Raw genomic sequence first — 14563 nt, forward strand, 5'->3', positions numbered from 1 at the left:
TTTTGTGGTTGAAAATCGGAAAATGTGTGTGTGACACCTTTCAAAAATTTATTCTGAACGCTCACATTTCTCGGAGATGACTGAGCTGATTTTCAACAAACTTAAGCTCATTTGAAAGCTATAATTGGATTGTGGATCAAGTTCGAAAATCCAATGGCTGCCACTTCCTGTTCCGGAGGTACAGGAGGTAGAAGTGACGTAACCGATAAAACGCATATTTTTCTCGGATATGGCTGAACCGATTTTAACAAGCTTAAGCGCGTTTGAAAGCTTGTAATTAGTTGTGAATTGAGTTCGAAGATCAATTGGCTGTCACTTGCGGTTCCGGATAAAAATTGGTGTAAGTGACATAATCGACAAAACATGTTTTTTTTTCTATCCGATTTTTTCTCTCAGAAAGTAACTAATCCAATGATCAAGTTCAAATGTATTATTATTGATTCTTTTGGTTTCGAGAATGTTGTCGAATATGTGACGTAAACGTTGAGTCATGCTTTTCTGAACTAACCTGTCTGTCTGTCTAACTAACAATCTGAATGAAGTTGTGTTAAAAATCAGCCCAAATTCGTGTCAGAAATTATCCTAACGAAAAAAAGTGTTTTAATGAGACTGTTTGAGTGACAAACACTATCACACCACTAGATGGATTAAGGAGAGGTATTTTTTATATGGGAATGGTTGATTGCTTCGCTAGTTCTTCGATGTGTTGTGTTGAAAGGTCTAAATAAAAAAATAGAAAAGCATGTAGCGCCCTCTATCTACAAACCACACTAAAAGCGTATGCAATTAACGTTATCAACCACAACACTCCAACTTCATCTATCTACGCATTTTTCCTAGAAACTATTGACATTTCTAGACAACATATCTATAAATTTTAAGAAATCGGTTCATTAGGTTCGCTGTTAGTATGCGCATGCGTATTTTGTTGTGCATAGGTTGTTGCTAAGCTCTACCGCTGAAGTGCGGAGATTACTTCAGAGATGGAATCGAGGGGATACCGTCGTTCTTGGGTGTAGATGTATTATTATACATTCACTCGCAATATTTATTATAGCGAACAGGTTATGCTAATATTGACAGGTGGCTCGTTGTTGATCGTAGGTGACAAGTGATTAACACGGAAACATTGAATCCTAACCGAGCGCCACATACGAAGCTATAGACTTCTTTAAGCGCATGCGTAACAAACGTAAGTCATTGAAGATATCAGGAAAAAAATCGTTTACATTTTGGAAAAAATCTCTCCGTGCTGTGGCATAAATGCGAAGAAATTGATCGCTAGTGGCTGAAGTAAGATCGCTAGTGGCACACACATTTCTATAGCGTTATCTTCTATGTACATTAGTATGTTGAGCTAGATATTTCCATGCTCCACATATGGCACGTTGTTGTTGTCTTTAACGAATTCAATTACTTTTATTTCATCATTGAACTGAATGTATACAATATAATTTGTTTTGTTCAACTGAAGCAAATACAGTTGTTTTGATCAAGAAGCATTCGTTCTTCAAACATAATTTCAAGTTTTCGTATAGCAGATCGAAATTAACACTGCTTGAAGTCACCAACAATACAAAGACCGGTAGATTTTGTTCGTTAGATTTGCTCATTTCAATTGTCGTATTGACCACTACACTACACTGGACTTTGTTTTTGTCGTTCCGGTCATGAGCGATTTTGGTAGTCAGCTGTCTCGGATAGGATGTGAAAGCGAACTAATCCTCTTCGAAGATCGAATTTAATTTAAATTGGAGATTAAACTATTTGCCAATTACACGATGTTGCTCCACAGTATACATGTTTTATTTTTCATCCTCTAATTAGGTCAAAATCTAACGCAACTGAATCATTTTTAACTGGAATTAATTGACCAAAGCTAGGAAGAAAAATTCATTGAAAAAACACCTAGCTTCGTGTTGTAATCTATTAGTAGAAGTTTGAATATTCAATCAAAATAAATGAAATATTTTCGTGTGATCGAAAAGTAAACTCAATAACTGTAATTATTGGTAAAACCACGCGAAGCATAGCTTATTTAACCCGCTTGGAGATATCCTATTTCACCAGTAATTGATTCATCCGCTCCGCTATCATTTGAGACATAGGACACCAATCGAAAAGCGGATCCGTTTTGACCAAGTGCTTCGTTGGTTACCGTCAGGAGCCACCCACTCTAGCTTCCATGGTCGTGTTGGTCGTGTGTGCACTGATTCCTAGTGATTTATTTATCGCTTCCGCGATATAAATTAATCCGACTAGCTTGTTTTAACGTGACGTTATAACGGTGCCGATCATCGGTACGTCTGGACCAAGATAGGTCCGGACGTTTTGTGGACACCGAGCAAGGACGTGGAGCAAATATACGCATGATTTATAGCAGTTACTCCGGTGCTTTGCTTCCACTCGCGGACTCATGAATATGTATAACCATCGGATCGGATGTTCGTGCGTACATATTTTGATGGCAGTAGCAAGGACACAATATTTCGGACAAATTGCATCAGTTTGGGGGTAATTCATTTAATAACCCTTTGTCAATTTCCTTTCTAGTTATCGTTCATTTTTTGGATATCACTAACAGAAAAGTGTTTCTTTTAATCAGAAAAAAACGCTTCTGTAGGGGAAGCTTTCATAATTTGAATAACTTTTATAAAGTTATCAAAATGTTAAAAGAAAATATACTACAAAAAGTCAACAAAAATTCAAATGTTTGTTGGTCGATCTCAGAGACATTGCTGTGTGCTTGATGAAGATTTCAACAAATATCGTAACTATCTCAATATGTGCAAATGTTGTCCTGCAAATTTGTCGTCCTGCAAATTGAACACAATGGAACATGAACAAAGCGACTCGTATTCCATATCGACTCGTATTCCATAGATATTGCATAAATCCAAATCTAACAAATATGCTTTTATGATAAAAGCACCGATACGAATAAATTTGCGTGTTCCACAGTATATATTGAGGATTAAAAAGGATTTTCCTGAAATGGCGTACCATTAAACCGCTATGGTGGTGGCAAAATGTGCTAACATACCCATTACGCAGAGTAGACCGGTGCCGTAGACCCGAAAGTTGTTGTACATCGCCGAGGCGTCCTTGGTGAAATCGCCGAATATCGACAGCCACGGGGCCATGTAGGTCTGAAAGGGAGGAGAAAGGATTCATTAATAGTTGGAAATTGCAATGTTCAGTGGCATGTCTATCGAGCGGTTTTGGATAGAACGTGAAATTGAATCGAAACCTGTTGACGTTAACACAAATTAGTTTCGGTGAAGCTCGTTCGTCATGAAATTAGCTAACAGTTGATTTCCCGGTTGATTGTGTATTTGGTATGTTTTTAACCGAAATAGTCGATTCATGTTACGAGTGGTGTTAGGATCGCATCAATGTCATAAGTTGGTTGTCAACGCCATTAATTATTAGCTATGCTAGAAGATATAATTAGTGTAGCTGTACATAGTAATTGGAAAACTCGCGTTCCTATGAACAAATTATTATCAAATCCGAACGGAATAGATACAGTTCCCAGTTCATATTTCACATTCATATTTCAACATTGACAACATTTTTCAAACGGGGAAAATGTCATTCAATTTTGTTCACGAAATGTATATGTACATGAGAAATTCCATACGAATTCGAAGGACGATTTTTTCCTGTATTTTTGACTTGGCTCATATTTTGCATATGCCATTTTTACTCCAGCCTTAATTTTAAGATGTGACTAAGAAAAAATCCCTTGAAAATTTTCAGTAATATATGTTTAAAAAAAAGCGGGTTCGATCGATTTTGGATTCTCTGCAATGTACTGTTTTGTTTATTTTTTATTTTAAAAATAATACTAAAAGTTCAAATATTCAATGAAATGTATTTTTGATGAAGACTGTCCCAGAAAGTATGGACGCAACCAAAAACCGCTGCCATTTCGCAATGTTTCACAATGTTTGTGTTAATTTTTATGGCTGCGTCCTGTTGTTTACACTCTTCTCTAACCACTTGTGCAGTTGTTTATTCGTTTTCATTAGTTTGTTTCGAAATGCGTGGACTTTCAGCAGAACAACGTCGAAAAATTGTTTACAAATGGTGCACAGAACGCGGACTGTCACTGAGAAAGATAGCAAAAATGGAAGGAGTAAGTGAAAAAGCCGTGCGAAATGCAATCAGGAAGTTCGGTGTGGATAACACCTTTGAGGATAAACCGAAAACGGGTCGAAAAAAATGTCCTGCTAACCCTCAGTTGGATAAACGTATACTGAAGGCGTTCGAGTAAAAGGAGGATGTCTCAGTTCGGGATGTGGCCAAAAAAGTGGGTACTTCGAAGTCAAATGTTCTTCGTGCTAAAGAACGTTCGAATCTTCGAACCTATAAGAAGCAGAAACAACCAAAACGTAGTCCGAAACAAGAAGCATCGATCAGGCCGAGGGTTCGAAAGCTGTACAATACGATTCTTGCTGGAAATTTGAACTGCATAATCATGGACGACGAAACCTACGTGAAACTCGATTACAAATCCTTGCCGAGACCACAAAATTATACGGTGCGAGAAGGGCAAGTGTTAAACCAGTCCGAGACATCGATTGAGGTCGAAAAATTTGGTAAGAAAGCTATGGTCTGGCAAGCAATTTGTAGCTGCGGTAAGATTTCGAAACCCTTCATCACCACGGCTTCAATGAACAGCGAAATATACATCAAGGAATGTTTACATAAACGACTTCTTCCCATGATTCGAAGCCACAAGGATCCTGTTGTATTCTGGTCAGATCTTGCTTCTTGCCACTACTCGTAATCAACGGTAGAATGGTATACTACCTAAAATGTCGCTTTCGTCCCAAAAGACATGAATCCACCAAATTGCCCACAACTTCGACCAATTGAGGTATTTTGGGCATTAACGAAGGCACATCTTAGGAAACATGTCTCGGCAGCCGAAACCATTCAACAGTTCGAAAAAGATTGGAAAAAATTGTCAAAACTTGTCGCCAAGAAGTCTGTACGGAATTTAATGAGGAACGTTCGCAAGAAGGTGCGCCAGCTAGTCTACAATGGCTAAGTAGCAAATGTTGAGAATAATATTCTGTTGTTGTAGTCTAATATTATCAGTATATCGAATACAATTTGAATATCTAACACTTGTGAATTATTTACAGCGAAATCAAAGTGCGTCCATACTTTCTGAGACAGTCTTTATGTTGTAGCTGAAGTCCAAAGTAAAATATTGTTAAATTTTTAGTATGGAGAAAAAATATTTGAAAAAATTACATATTTTGGAAATAATGTAATTTTTGAGTTTATTAAAAAAAAGCTTTTTAACCCGAGAGAATTTTATTTTAAGTTCTTATACAATGTTCGAGTGTCGCTTTTATTGAAGTTTTCTTATTGTTTCACACATGGACTGAAAAGTCCCGGGCCTAACAAAGAGAACACGATGTCATCTAGAAAAACGCAATCGTTCCAGCGCCGCTCCAACATTTCAATACCACTTTTGTAGAACGATAAATTATTTGCCACAAGATAGGCCTCAATTTCAGCGATAACCTCTTCATTCGTGCGAAATTTCTTACCGGCGATTTACAAACTGGGAACGCTGGGAACCAAATCTGGCGAATAAGGTGGATGTTGGAGCAATTCGAAGCTTTGTGTTCTTTGTTTTTGATTATAGAGGTTTTAACATTGTGGTCATTCACTTCTTCGGGCTAGAAAAGTATAGAATATGTTGTATAATTCATTGAAAAATCCCGGGCCTTTTATAATTTACTTTTACATCGATGATGGTTTTCAATCAAATTTTTGATTCAATTGATGTATCATTGAATTACATGTAGTGTAAATTTAATTATTTTTTCTGTGTATTCACGCGTTGTGAGTCCCTGAGCCTGTTAATAGTTTTGCAGTTCTTAGGCTAAAGTTGAGCAAAGGTACATTTTCAGTGTTCAATTGCTTAAATTTATTGTCTGTTTTGAACAACTTGGCGTTTTCCGTCCTTCCTAATTGTTACACAATCACGTTTACCAGGCATTGGTCGGCTGGTTTCATCATCCTCGTAAAATTGCATAACGATGCCCTTAAAATTTTCATCTAGTCCAGTGACTGCCCTCAATTCAATAGTAGAATGCACACCGCTCTCATTCAGGAATCCTTTTGCTTCCATTGTCGTATAAAATGTTTTCGTTATTTTTCGGCTATCCATGACTTAGGCAGTACAGTTTAAAATTGAAAATGTCGTACCTTCACTGTAAAACTTTTCTTTGAGCTGCTCAATTATTTTTTTCTTTGTTTAGAGCAAATATATGTCTTCGAATGCTATTTATTGAGATTGATTCATTGAAAATATCAATACTAACTTTTTGAATGTATTCTGGACCGTTTGAGTCCGTTGTCTCTATTGATGTTGCTGACGTCGCTTCTAATATTTCCTATATGTCCTGTTGTTGCTTGTTTTTGTTTCCTGGCACTGAACATCCATACCAACATCTTCCTCTTTACTACTCGATAAGTCATTGCTGCTAGAAAGAGCAGTTCGTTTGTTCAATTTAAAACGACGTGAACAGCAAATTTTAATTTTTTTGTTAAACAATTCGGCAATTTTTGAAATACTTTTAGAAAACACGTTTTCACAATCCTTGTAGAAGAAGTAATTCATTCTTCAATTCTGAGCTATTTCTTGTTTTCACTTGATTATCATTTGCCTGTCACCTGTTTATCACTAGCTTATTTATTTGCAGTGCCGTTTTTGTGAGATTAGGAGAAATATAACAGCAGGCTCACCCTGAGAAAATAATCCTTTTTTTATATCTGACAACTGGGAAACATATTTTCTGATTGTTTACGAAATTCCTTTCTCATATATTATATACATTCTAATATTACAAAGAAACCATATCATAGAATGAATACTAGCTTTGTGCTCAACAGTTTATAAGCCGTCACTCGTTTACGCCTGAGACGTCAAAAATAATATGGCATTTGTTCAATATTATTTGAGGGTTGCATTAAGGTGACCATGGAAGCGAGCCACAAATGGCAACCAAGAAACCACCTACCCTCCCACTCCACCTTCCGCTATTTTGCCCTGCTTTTGATGTAAATAAACCATGAAACAAATTTTTCTACGCGTAGGGGTAAATATGTTGCGTAGAATTGCTACTGCAATTTGGTGACATAATCACTCAATCATTTGGTGACATAATCACTAAACTATCAACTCTGAAGAATGATTTGTGCAAAACTTTTTCGGACCTTCATTAGAAGGTTTCTTCTTAGAATGTTATTATTTTTCACTCACCTCAAGATTTTAACTGCTGTTTATAGCTCTGTGACATAAGTAAGCTTTATGAAACACTTTTGAGTTGTTCTTCACCGGTAAACTTATCCTCTGATCTAAACATTTTATTATAAAACCTTTCCAGAAATTCACGATAATTAGTTTGCCGGCCTGCTTTAGTATTGGTAATAACACCCTTTTATATTGGCAGTGATGCCATACACAATTAGAGAAAAAAAACTTGCAATGCACTAAAAATGGCATTATTTTCAATAAGTCGCAAATTGATATAGTTAAAATTACGAATCAAAACTACTTTCGTACGTCACCATCTAAAATTTCAATATTAAAAAAAACTATAACATATCCTTTATTTCCATTTTAAACATTGCTTCACCTCCAAGTTATCCGCAACCCTGTTGTCTTATTTACCGTCGCTATGGAATGCAAAAAATAAACAAACAGTTCAAGTATTGCAATCTTTTCAAAATGCCTCGTCCATCTAAGAAGAGGAAAACAGCGCTCGTTCGCGAAAATCAATAGAAAAATAGATGGAATACGTTGATAGAGTGTGTTTTGGGTAGTGGGTATGTGCGGGACTCATCAGTTCAAACAGTGGAAGAACTTCCAGATGTCCCGGTTCAAACAATACCACGGAATTTAGAAGCTGTACTGGATTCAATAATCAATACGTAAAGTTCTAAAATATTTTCGTCAATATATGAAATTATATCTTCAAATTTGCATGATAAATCTTTTCAGAGCAAATAGCCGATTTGTCATTAAGCCCTCTCGTCAAGTGCCACTTGACTGTTCTCTGGGTGAGGTTGCTTTCCTATTCGAAAACGATGATGTTGTCGACAAAACGGAAAATGTAGAATTTGTTGGTTTATATTTTTTGAATCTGGGAGCTTCATATTAAAAAATTAAAATTAATATAAAAAGCCATTGCAACAGAGTTTGTTCAGATTTCGTGTTACTATACTTAATCCATCAACGTAACAGCTTCCTTTTTACTTTGTAATGTAAGAAAAATGCCAAGAACCAAGCGAGGCAAACAGTAAACTATCTTCTTTGGCACAATTCTTTTGGTCGCATGATTGCAATTTGTTAACTCCAGAAGATGAGATAAGTCCACTCTGTTCTGCTAGGTGAATTGAATAGTTTCAATGTTTACATTTTTTTCTTGCACCTGTATTCGTTTCAGCACACAAATATTATTATTTCATTCCTCTCTACTCACAAATACTATTATTATATGAAAAAATATTGTTTCACCAATACTTTTACATTTATTTTCCTTGGCTTCTGTCCACGGTCACCTTAAATAGTGCAAGCTTTGCGTCTGCTTAGCGGTTTAAATGAAGTGCTAGGCGCGAGATGGCAGTTCAGTTTAAACTGAATTTATCAACTGTTTCAAGAAAATTTGATTCTATGTTAACAAGATTCAAAGATCTTCCAAAATAAAAATTTCCCGAATTTTTTTTTAAACCGCTGTATCGAGAACAATAGCATATAGCAAAATTTTGATAAACATCATTTTAAATGGAAATTTAGAATTCTTTCATAAACTTTTGTTGAAATAAAAAAGAAAAATTTTTTTTCGTGATTTTCTAAAATTCACATTATTTTGAAAATATATAACTTTTTCAAACATTATTTTTCCATTTTAAAAATCTGACAGTATTTTATTTTGGACTTCAGCTACAATATATCAAAAACTAAAATTGTTTTTAAGATATTTTAATTTTAAATGTGATTTTTAAAATGAATTTAAATGTTATTTTTAAAAAGTACTATAATTACCTAGAACATTGCTGCAAACACCAAATCGATCGGATTTACCTTTTCTGGGATACATATTATGAAAAATGTTCAAGGGATTATTTATTAGTCCTATCTCAAAAGTAAAGCTAGAGGTAAAATAGCAAACTGATGATGCTTCGTTTGGCCATAAATTTGAGGTAAAATAAAAAAATATAATAATAAAATTAAAAAAAATTTGTCATTTGCGGTGGAACTGCTCAAATGCGTTTAAATGTTGACGGCATTTTATAAGCTACAAAATTTGCAGCAACTCACTTATAAAAAGGAGACGATGATGTACAGAGCATATACAACAAAGTTTTACATTTCAGTAGATATGCTAAAAATGTTTTTGTTTGTATGATTTTAACATAATTTAGTTTTAAAGGCATGCTGAAATACAGATTATGGGTTCTGAGTAGTTTTATCGAAATGAAGTACAACACACTCGGCTCACTTTCATTTTATTGCTTTTATTGGTTTGAAATTACTGTACGTAGCAATTCATGAAAAATTTACGATCTATTGAGAAATCAGATCCCAAAATTCGAGAGCTAAATGTCTTCACTAAGCAGATTAACCATCACACAATTTTATTGCTAAGACCAGAAATAGTTCACTTAGACAAAACCATGTGCATCTTCCGCGCATCGTAGATCTTCCGGCAATTAGATCTCTAGTAAACGTACAAATAACCCTTTTAAAATGCGAATGTGTAATGTGTAATAAATTCATAAGCACGACTTTAGCATCAGGTAGTACATCACTACGATTTTAAATATTTGCGGGACAAGGAGGAAAGTGGAAAAAACAACTCTCTTCAATCGCATTTTTTTTCCCAAACTAAATTACTGCCGGGAGAGGGATGCTTCCAAGGTGGTAACCCTAATGCCGCTTTCACTAATTCGGGAAGTTTATCGTTTCGGTCTATCGAAAAGTGCAATTATGGGCAGTCTTTGTACTTTCTGAAACCATTTGTTCCTTAGGTTTTCTGTTTCATTAAATACTGTGACACAAATGTTTGCCGTTTATATGGAAATCTTCTTTTCAAAAGGTTTTTGATAATGAGCTGAACTCCGGACATTTGAAAATAAATACAATTTAATGGTTCGAGTTGTTGCTGCTATGCATTATATCCTACTACATATATCATACGACTGACTCACGGATACAGAGCATGATTTTTCCATAATCGTAAAATTCCTTGTTTGTTTTCCCTGGACACAGGAAAAGTATGTTGCTTCCGTTTGATGAAGCGGTTGCTTGTTCTTTCAAATAACAATTGATCGATCTAAGAGCACTAAAAACAATACCGATAAGGCCAAGTATGCTGATGTTCATGAAGGAAAGTGGAAGGGTGTTGACACAAGCCACAAACATTTACTTACTTCCAGTTGGCATGAGGGAAGCTGGAAACGAAACCACAGTTTGTTTTTGACGAAGAGTTTGAAAACATCTTTGAATATTTCTACCGCTACGAAATGCTTGAGAAAAAGTAAATTTATGCTAACATACGTAGTTTTCAAACATACTTGAACAGTACACCAAAGATAAAGAATCCAAGCAATCGTGAGGGGTTTCTTTTTCGGCTATCCTCAGGGCTTTTTTAGCTTGGAAAGACGAGTGATAGACTTTTGATGGCCTAATAAAAATTCCAACCCGCCCACAAGTCTATACATTTTCAGGGAAAAAAGGGTTCCTACCTGTTGACCTCATTCTACCTTAAAAATGTGGCAGATGAGAAATTAGTCAGAGTCAGAGATTATTTAACTTGAACTCTTTGAAATATACGGCCAGTCTTTGTTTCATTTTTAAAAGAAGTGTACTCTGTATATTGAGTAGAGAATTTTTGCTAATTTAACAATAAACCACTTTAAATTGAATCTGACGGTTGATGAACTTTCATAGATTATAATACGACAAAATAACAACCCTTATTTGGTCTACGATTTCTGAACCACATTTTCATTCGACTCCTAAATGTGACATAAATCACCTCATCCATTTCAAAACGCAACATAGAAGCAGTGAATGAGATCAACACCCGACAGGACTGCTTATCAATTCTGTTAGATGCCCGGCGGCAGTTTAGTGACACAGATTTGTCTGTTCGTCAAGGACGACAATCTCTGCCCCGTATCCTGTGCTATCATTAGCTCCGGCCATCCGGAGTTAACGTTAGCCTGCTAACAGCATGATTATTAGAAAAGCCTAGTACGTTGGGATCAGCCTTTCTTGTCCATTACCCGGCTTTCCGTAGCATCATAGAAGAGCAATATTCTGTTAGCGTTTGGGTGATTGCTACTACGGCCAGTGAGGAGTTATGGTAATGGAGGAATGGAATGTATGGAATTTATTTTAATTATCATACCAGGCGATTTACCGACGAAACTCTGCATTGTACGTGTGTATAATGAATACCGGGCATAAAAATAAATCAAACGAAGTGCACTTATGTGGATTGCGAGGAATCATAGCGTTTGAAATTACGACCTACCGGACTTGAATGTATCTACTATTCGTTATATTTTGAAAATTGGTAGAGTTATTATACTTTATCTCTAGCAGTGTGCAGCATTTGATTCGAGTTGGTTAGATGCAATCCGTATCTGTTTCCATTAGCAGGCATATGAAAAATTGCACGATGTCGAAAAATGTTCATCATAAATTTGAAGTTTAATTTAGATTGTCGTTTATTTTACTCCGGGTTTAATTTTTTAGTCTCACGGGGGGTAAGTCTAATTTAAACTCTATATCTGTTTCACATTGGTGCCAACATTTTGTTTAGATTGGTTCTAGTATCCTCTTGTTTGAGTTCTCAGCGAAATTCTCTGTATTACAGGAAAGGATTGTCCCAGGTTGGTGGTTCAACGCATAAGGGCACTGGTCTTATAAACCAGTTGTCGTATGTTCGAGCCCCGACCTGGAAGAATGTGAACCGAAACCCGGAGGGCCGAGTGTCATATGCCATTCGACTCAGTTCGTCGAAAACGCAAAATGCCTGTATGTTTGTTTGTATGGACGTATGTAACATTTTTTTGCACTCACTTTTCTCAGAGATGGTTAAACCGTTCAGTTCAGTTAGGATGATGTAATGTACTAAATACGTTGTTTCGATGAAATTACGTGTGATTTATCTGCAATATTTCTTGAAAACAAAAATTTATTACATTTGATGTTTAGTACGTCTGATTTTTGCACATCGATTAGTAATCACATTGATATTGTTACAATCCGTTGTTTGCTGCGTGGAAACACCTTTTTGATACCTTGTATCGATACCAAAAAATTTCGGTATCCCGATACCCTAGGTATCGATACATTGCCTTCCGAGTACCATCCCTACTTCCTCACTTTTCTCGGAGATGGCGTGATTTTAACAAACTTGAGTTCAATTGAAAAGTCTTATGGTTCCATACAAAAATTTAGAAATATACAGGACAACTTCGATCATGAAGTGCTAAATGATCGCGAGCACTTGTCATCATCAACACTAACAAATTAAACGGCATGTTTCAAGGCATTCAAAGTCCCAGGTCAGTCAAAGATTGCAACACTTCTTTTTTCGCTTTTTCTCATCAATGTATACTCTTCGAAGAGCAATACAATTGCTCCAATGGCGTTCGAACATTTCTACACCACATTTGAAACATGATTTCGCCTTAGCATAAAAAAACCTCATCATTCGATGCAAATCTCCTTCCAGACTAGAGGTGGGCAATTCGTTCCCGAACGGTTCAAAAGAACTAGTTCTTTTGAAAGAATGAATGATCAATAGTTCTTCAGTTCAAAGTCGTGGACCTTTTTTTTCTCGCGCAATCCTTTTTGAATCTACGAAACGTCAGTTCTTATTGAGATCTCAGTTAGTCATTCAACAGGCAAATTAACCATGAAACGAACGAACGGCTCTCGAAAACTAGTTCTTTCAATAGAACTCTGCATCACTGAACGGTTCTTTGAAATGAACTGTTTTGCCCATCTCTATTCCAGAGAGATTTTTTCTTAGATCAGAGATCAGAAAGTAGTCACATGGTGCGGTAGTAATTCGAATTTCAATTCATGGAATTTAGCCATCGTAATGATAAGTTGTTTTAGATCTGCTGTGAGAAAATACAATGGGTGCTGTTTTTTAATATTTAAATACGCTAAGGTATTTTTTACGCGATTTTCATGCGTTTTTTTCGTGGATTTTCAAAGTTATCCGGTATTCTTGTTTCGTCCTAAACGCATTAAACCTGTAGTTCTAGTGCTATCCCGATTTTTTTTAAATCAGCTGATATTTTGGATTATTAAAAAAAAAATTCTGGATATGTATCAGATCTCAATATTACATACAATACATCTAAAACATTTGACAATAAAAAATGTCGATTTCGGAATTAAAAAAACTTTCAGAAGTCTGTCGCTTTTTTTCAAAAATTTCTATAGTTTTGCGGTTATTTTCTATGCGGATTTCTGAAGTTACGCGTTTTTTTCTCGGTTTTATTTTACACAGTACGTATTCCTCGCGTAAAAAGATACCTCACTGTAGGGGAAGATGTTCGGTTGCCGGCACCCTACCGTAACTTTTGACAGAAAGCAGATAGCGTCATTCCGACAAATATCATGTGTGTGTAATAGCAGCACGTTCTTTTTGTGCCGAATACAAAAGCAAACAGACGCTTTTACTTTTTCCTGCACTCAAAACAAATTTTAATTGCGTGAAAATCAACACAAAAGTTTTTTATGACTTTTTTTTTATAGTATCACAAATTGAAAAGCAGCAATCGAAAAGGAGAGTGGATTGCATACTTATAAGGTGAAATCGATCTATTTCGTGATTTAATACCGCATGCTATCAAAATTTTCGCAACCCAAGTTTTTTTTCATCATTTTCCAAATAACTACCGATTTCGGTTACCGGTAGCCCATGTTTTTCGACAAATCGCGAAAAATTGTCAGTGATATGCAGAGATGCCAAGTCTGCAAATTTGTCTGTAAATTAACAAATTTCTTAGTTAACATGTAAACCTTTTTTCGTCTAAAGACTTTTGAAACTTCGTTTGTTTGCAGACATTCGTCAGAAATTACAGACTTTAGAAAATTGGCGCGATCTTTTCGTTTTTACTAGCTAAACTTATTGTATTACCTGGTATCTCTGGTGATATGCAACACGTGGACAACTTGACGACTTCAATACATCCGTCATATAAGTAAAAACTTTGGTTTTCTGGTTCTGTTAGCCATGGCGACTCCAAACAAATCGTCCAAGTCAAGGAAAATGAACTTTAATGCACTGATTAATGCCATTAAACGTTGCTTAGTTGATAAGAAGCCAATAAATTCGACTGTAGCAACGTATTCAATCCCGCGAAGCCGGTGGAAGACCGGCCAAATCAACACCAAAGGCACCACCATCCAAATTATTGGCGAAGAGAGCCAAGGCGAATTCACAATCAGGCAATGAAGACTTTTGTTTAAAACCGAAACGAATAAATTCCGTTTTTC

General features: G+C 35.9%; 1 protein-coding gene across 9 annotated transcripts in view; it reads right to left on the bottom strand.

Moving 5' to 3' along the window:
• Positions 1 to 14563, bottom strand: part of LOC131435732 (solute carrier family 12 member 4) — a 652550-nt gene that overhangs the window by 82452 nt on the left and 555535 nt on the right. For all 9 annotated transcript variants that reach the window (XM_058603892.1, XM_058603893.1, XM_058603896.1 and 6 more), the window contains one exon: positions 3044 to 3149. In XM_058603892.1, the coding sequence (XP_058459875.1) occupies positions 3044 to 3149 (106 nt within the window). The remainder of the gene's footprint in view (positions 1 to 3043; positions 3150 to 14563) is intronic.

The sequence above is a fragment of the Malaya genurostris genome, chromosome 3, assembly GCF_030247185.1.
Source record: "Malaya genurostris strain Urasoe2022 chromosome 3, Malgen_1.1, whole genome shotgun sequence".
NCBI classification, from domain to species: Eukaryota; Metazoa; Arthropoda; class Insecta; order Diptera; family Culicidae; genus Malaya; species Malaya genurostris.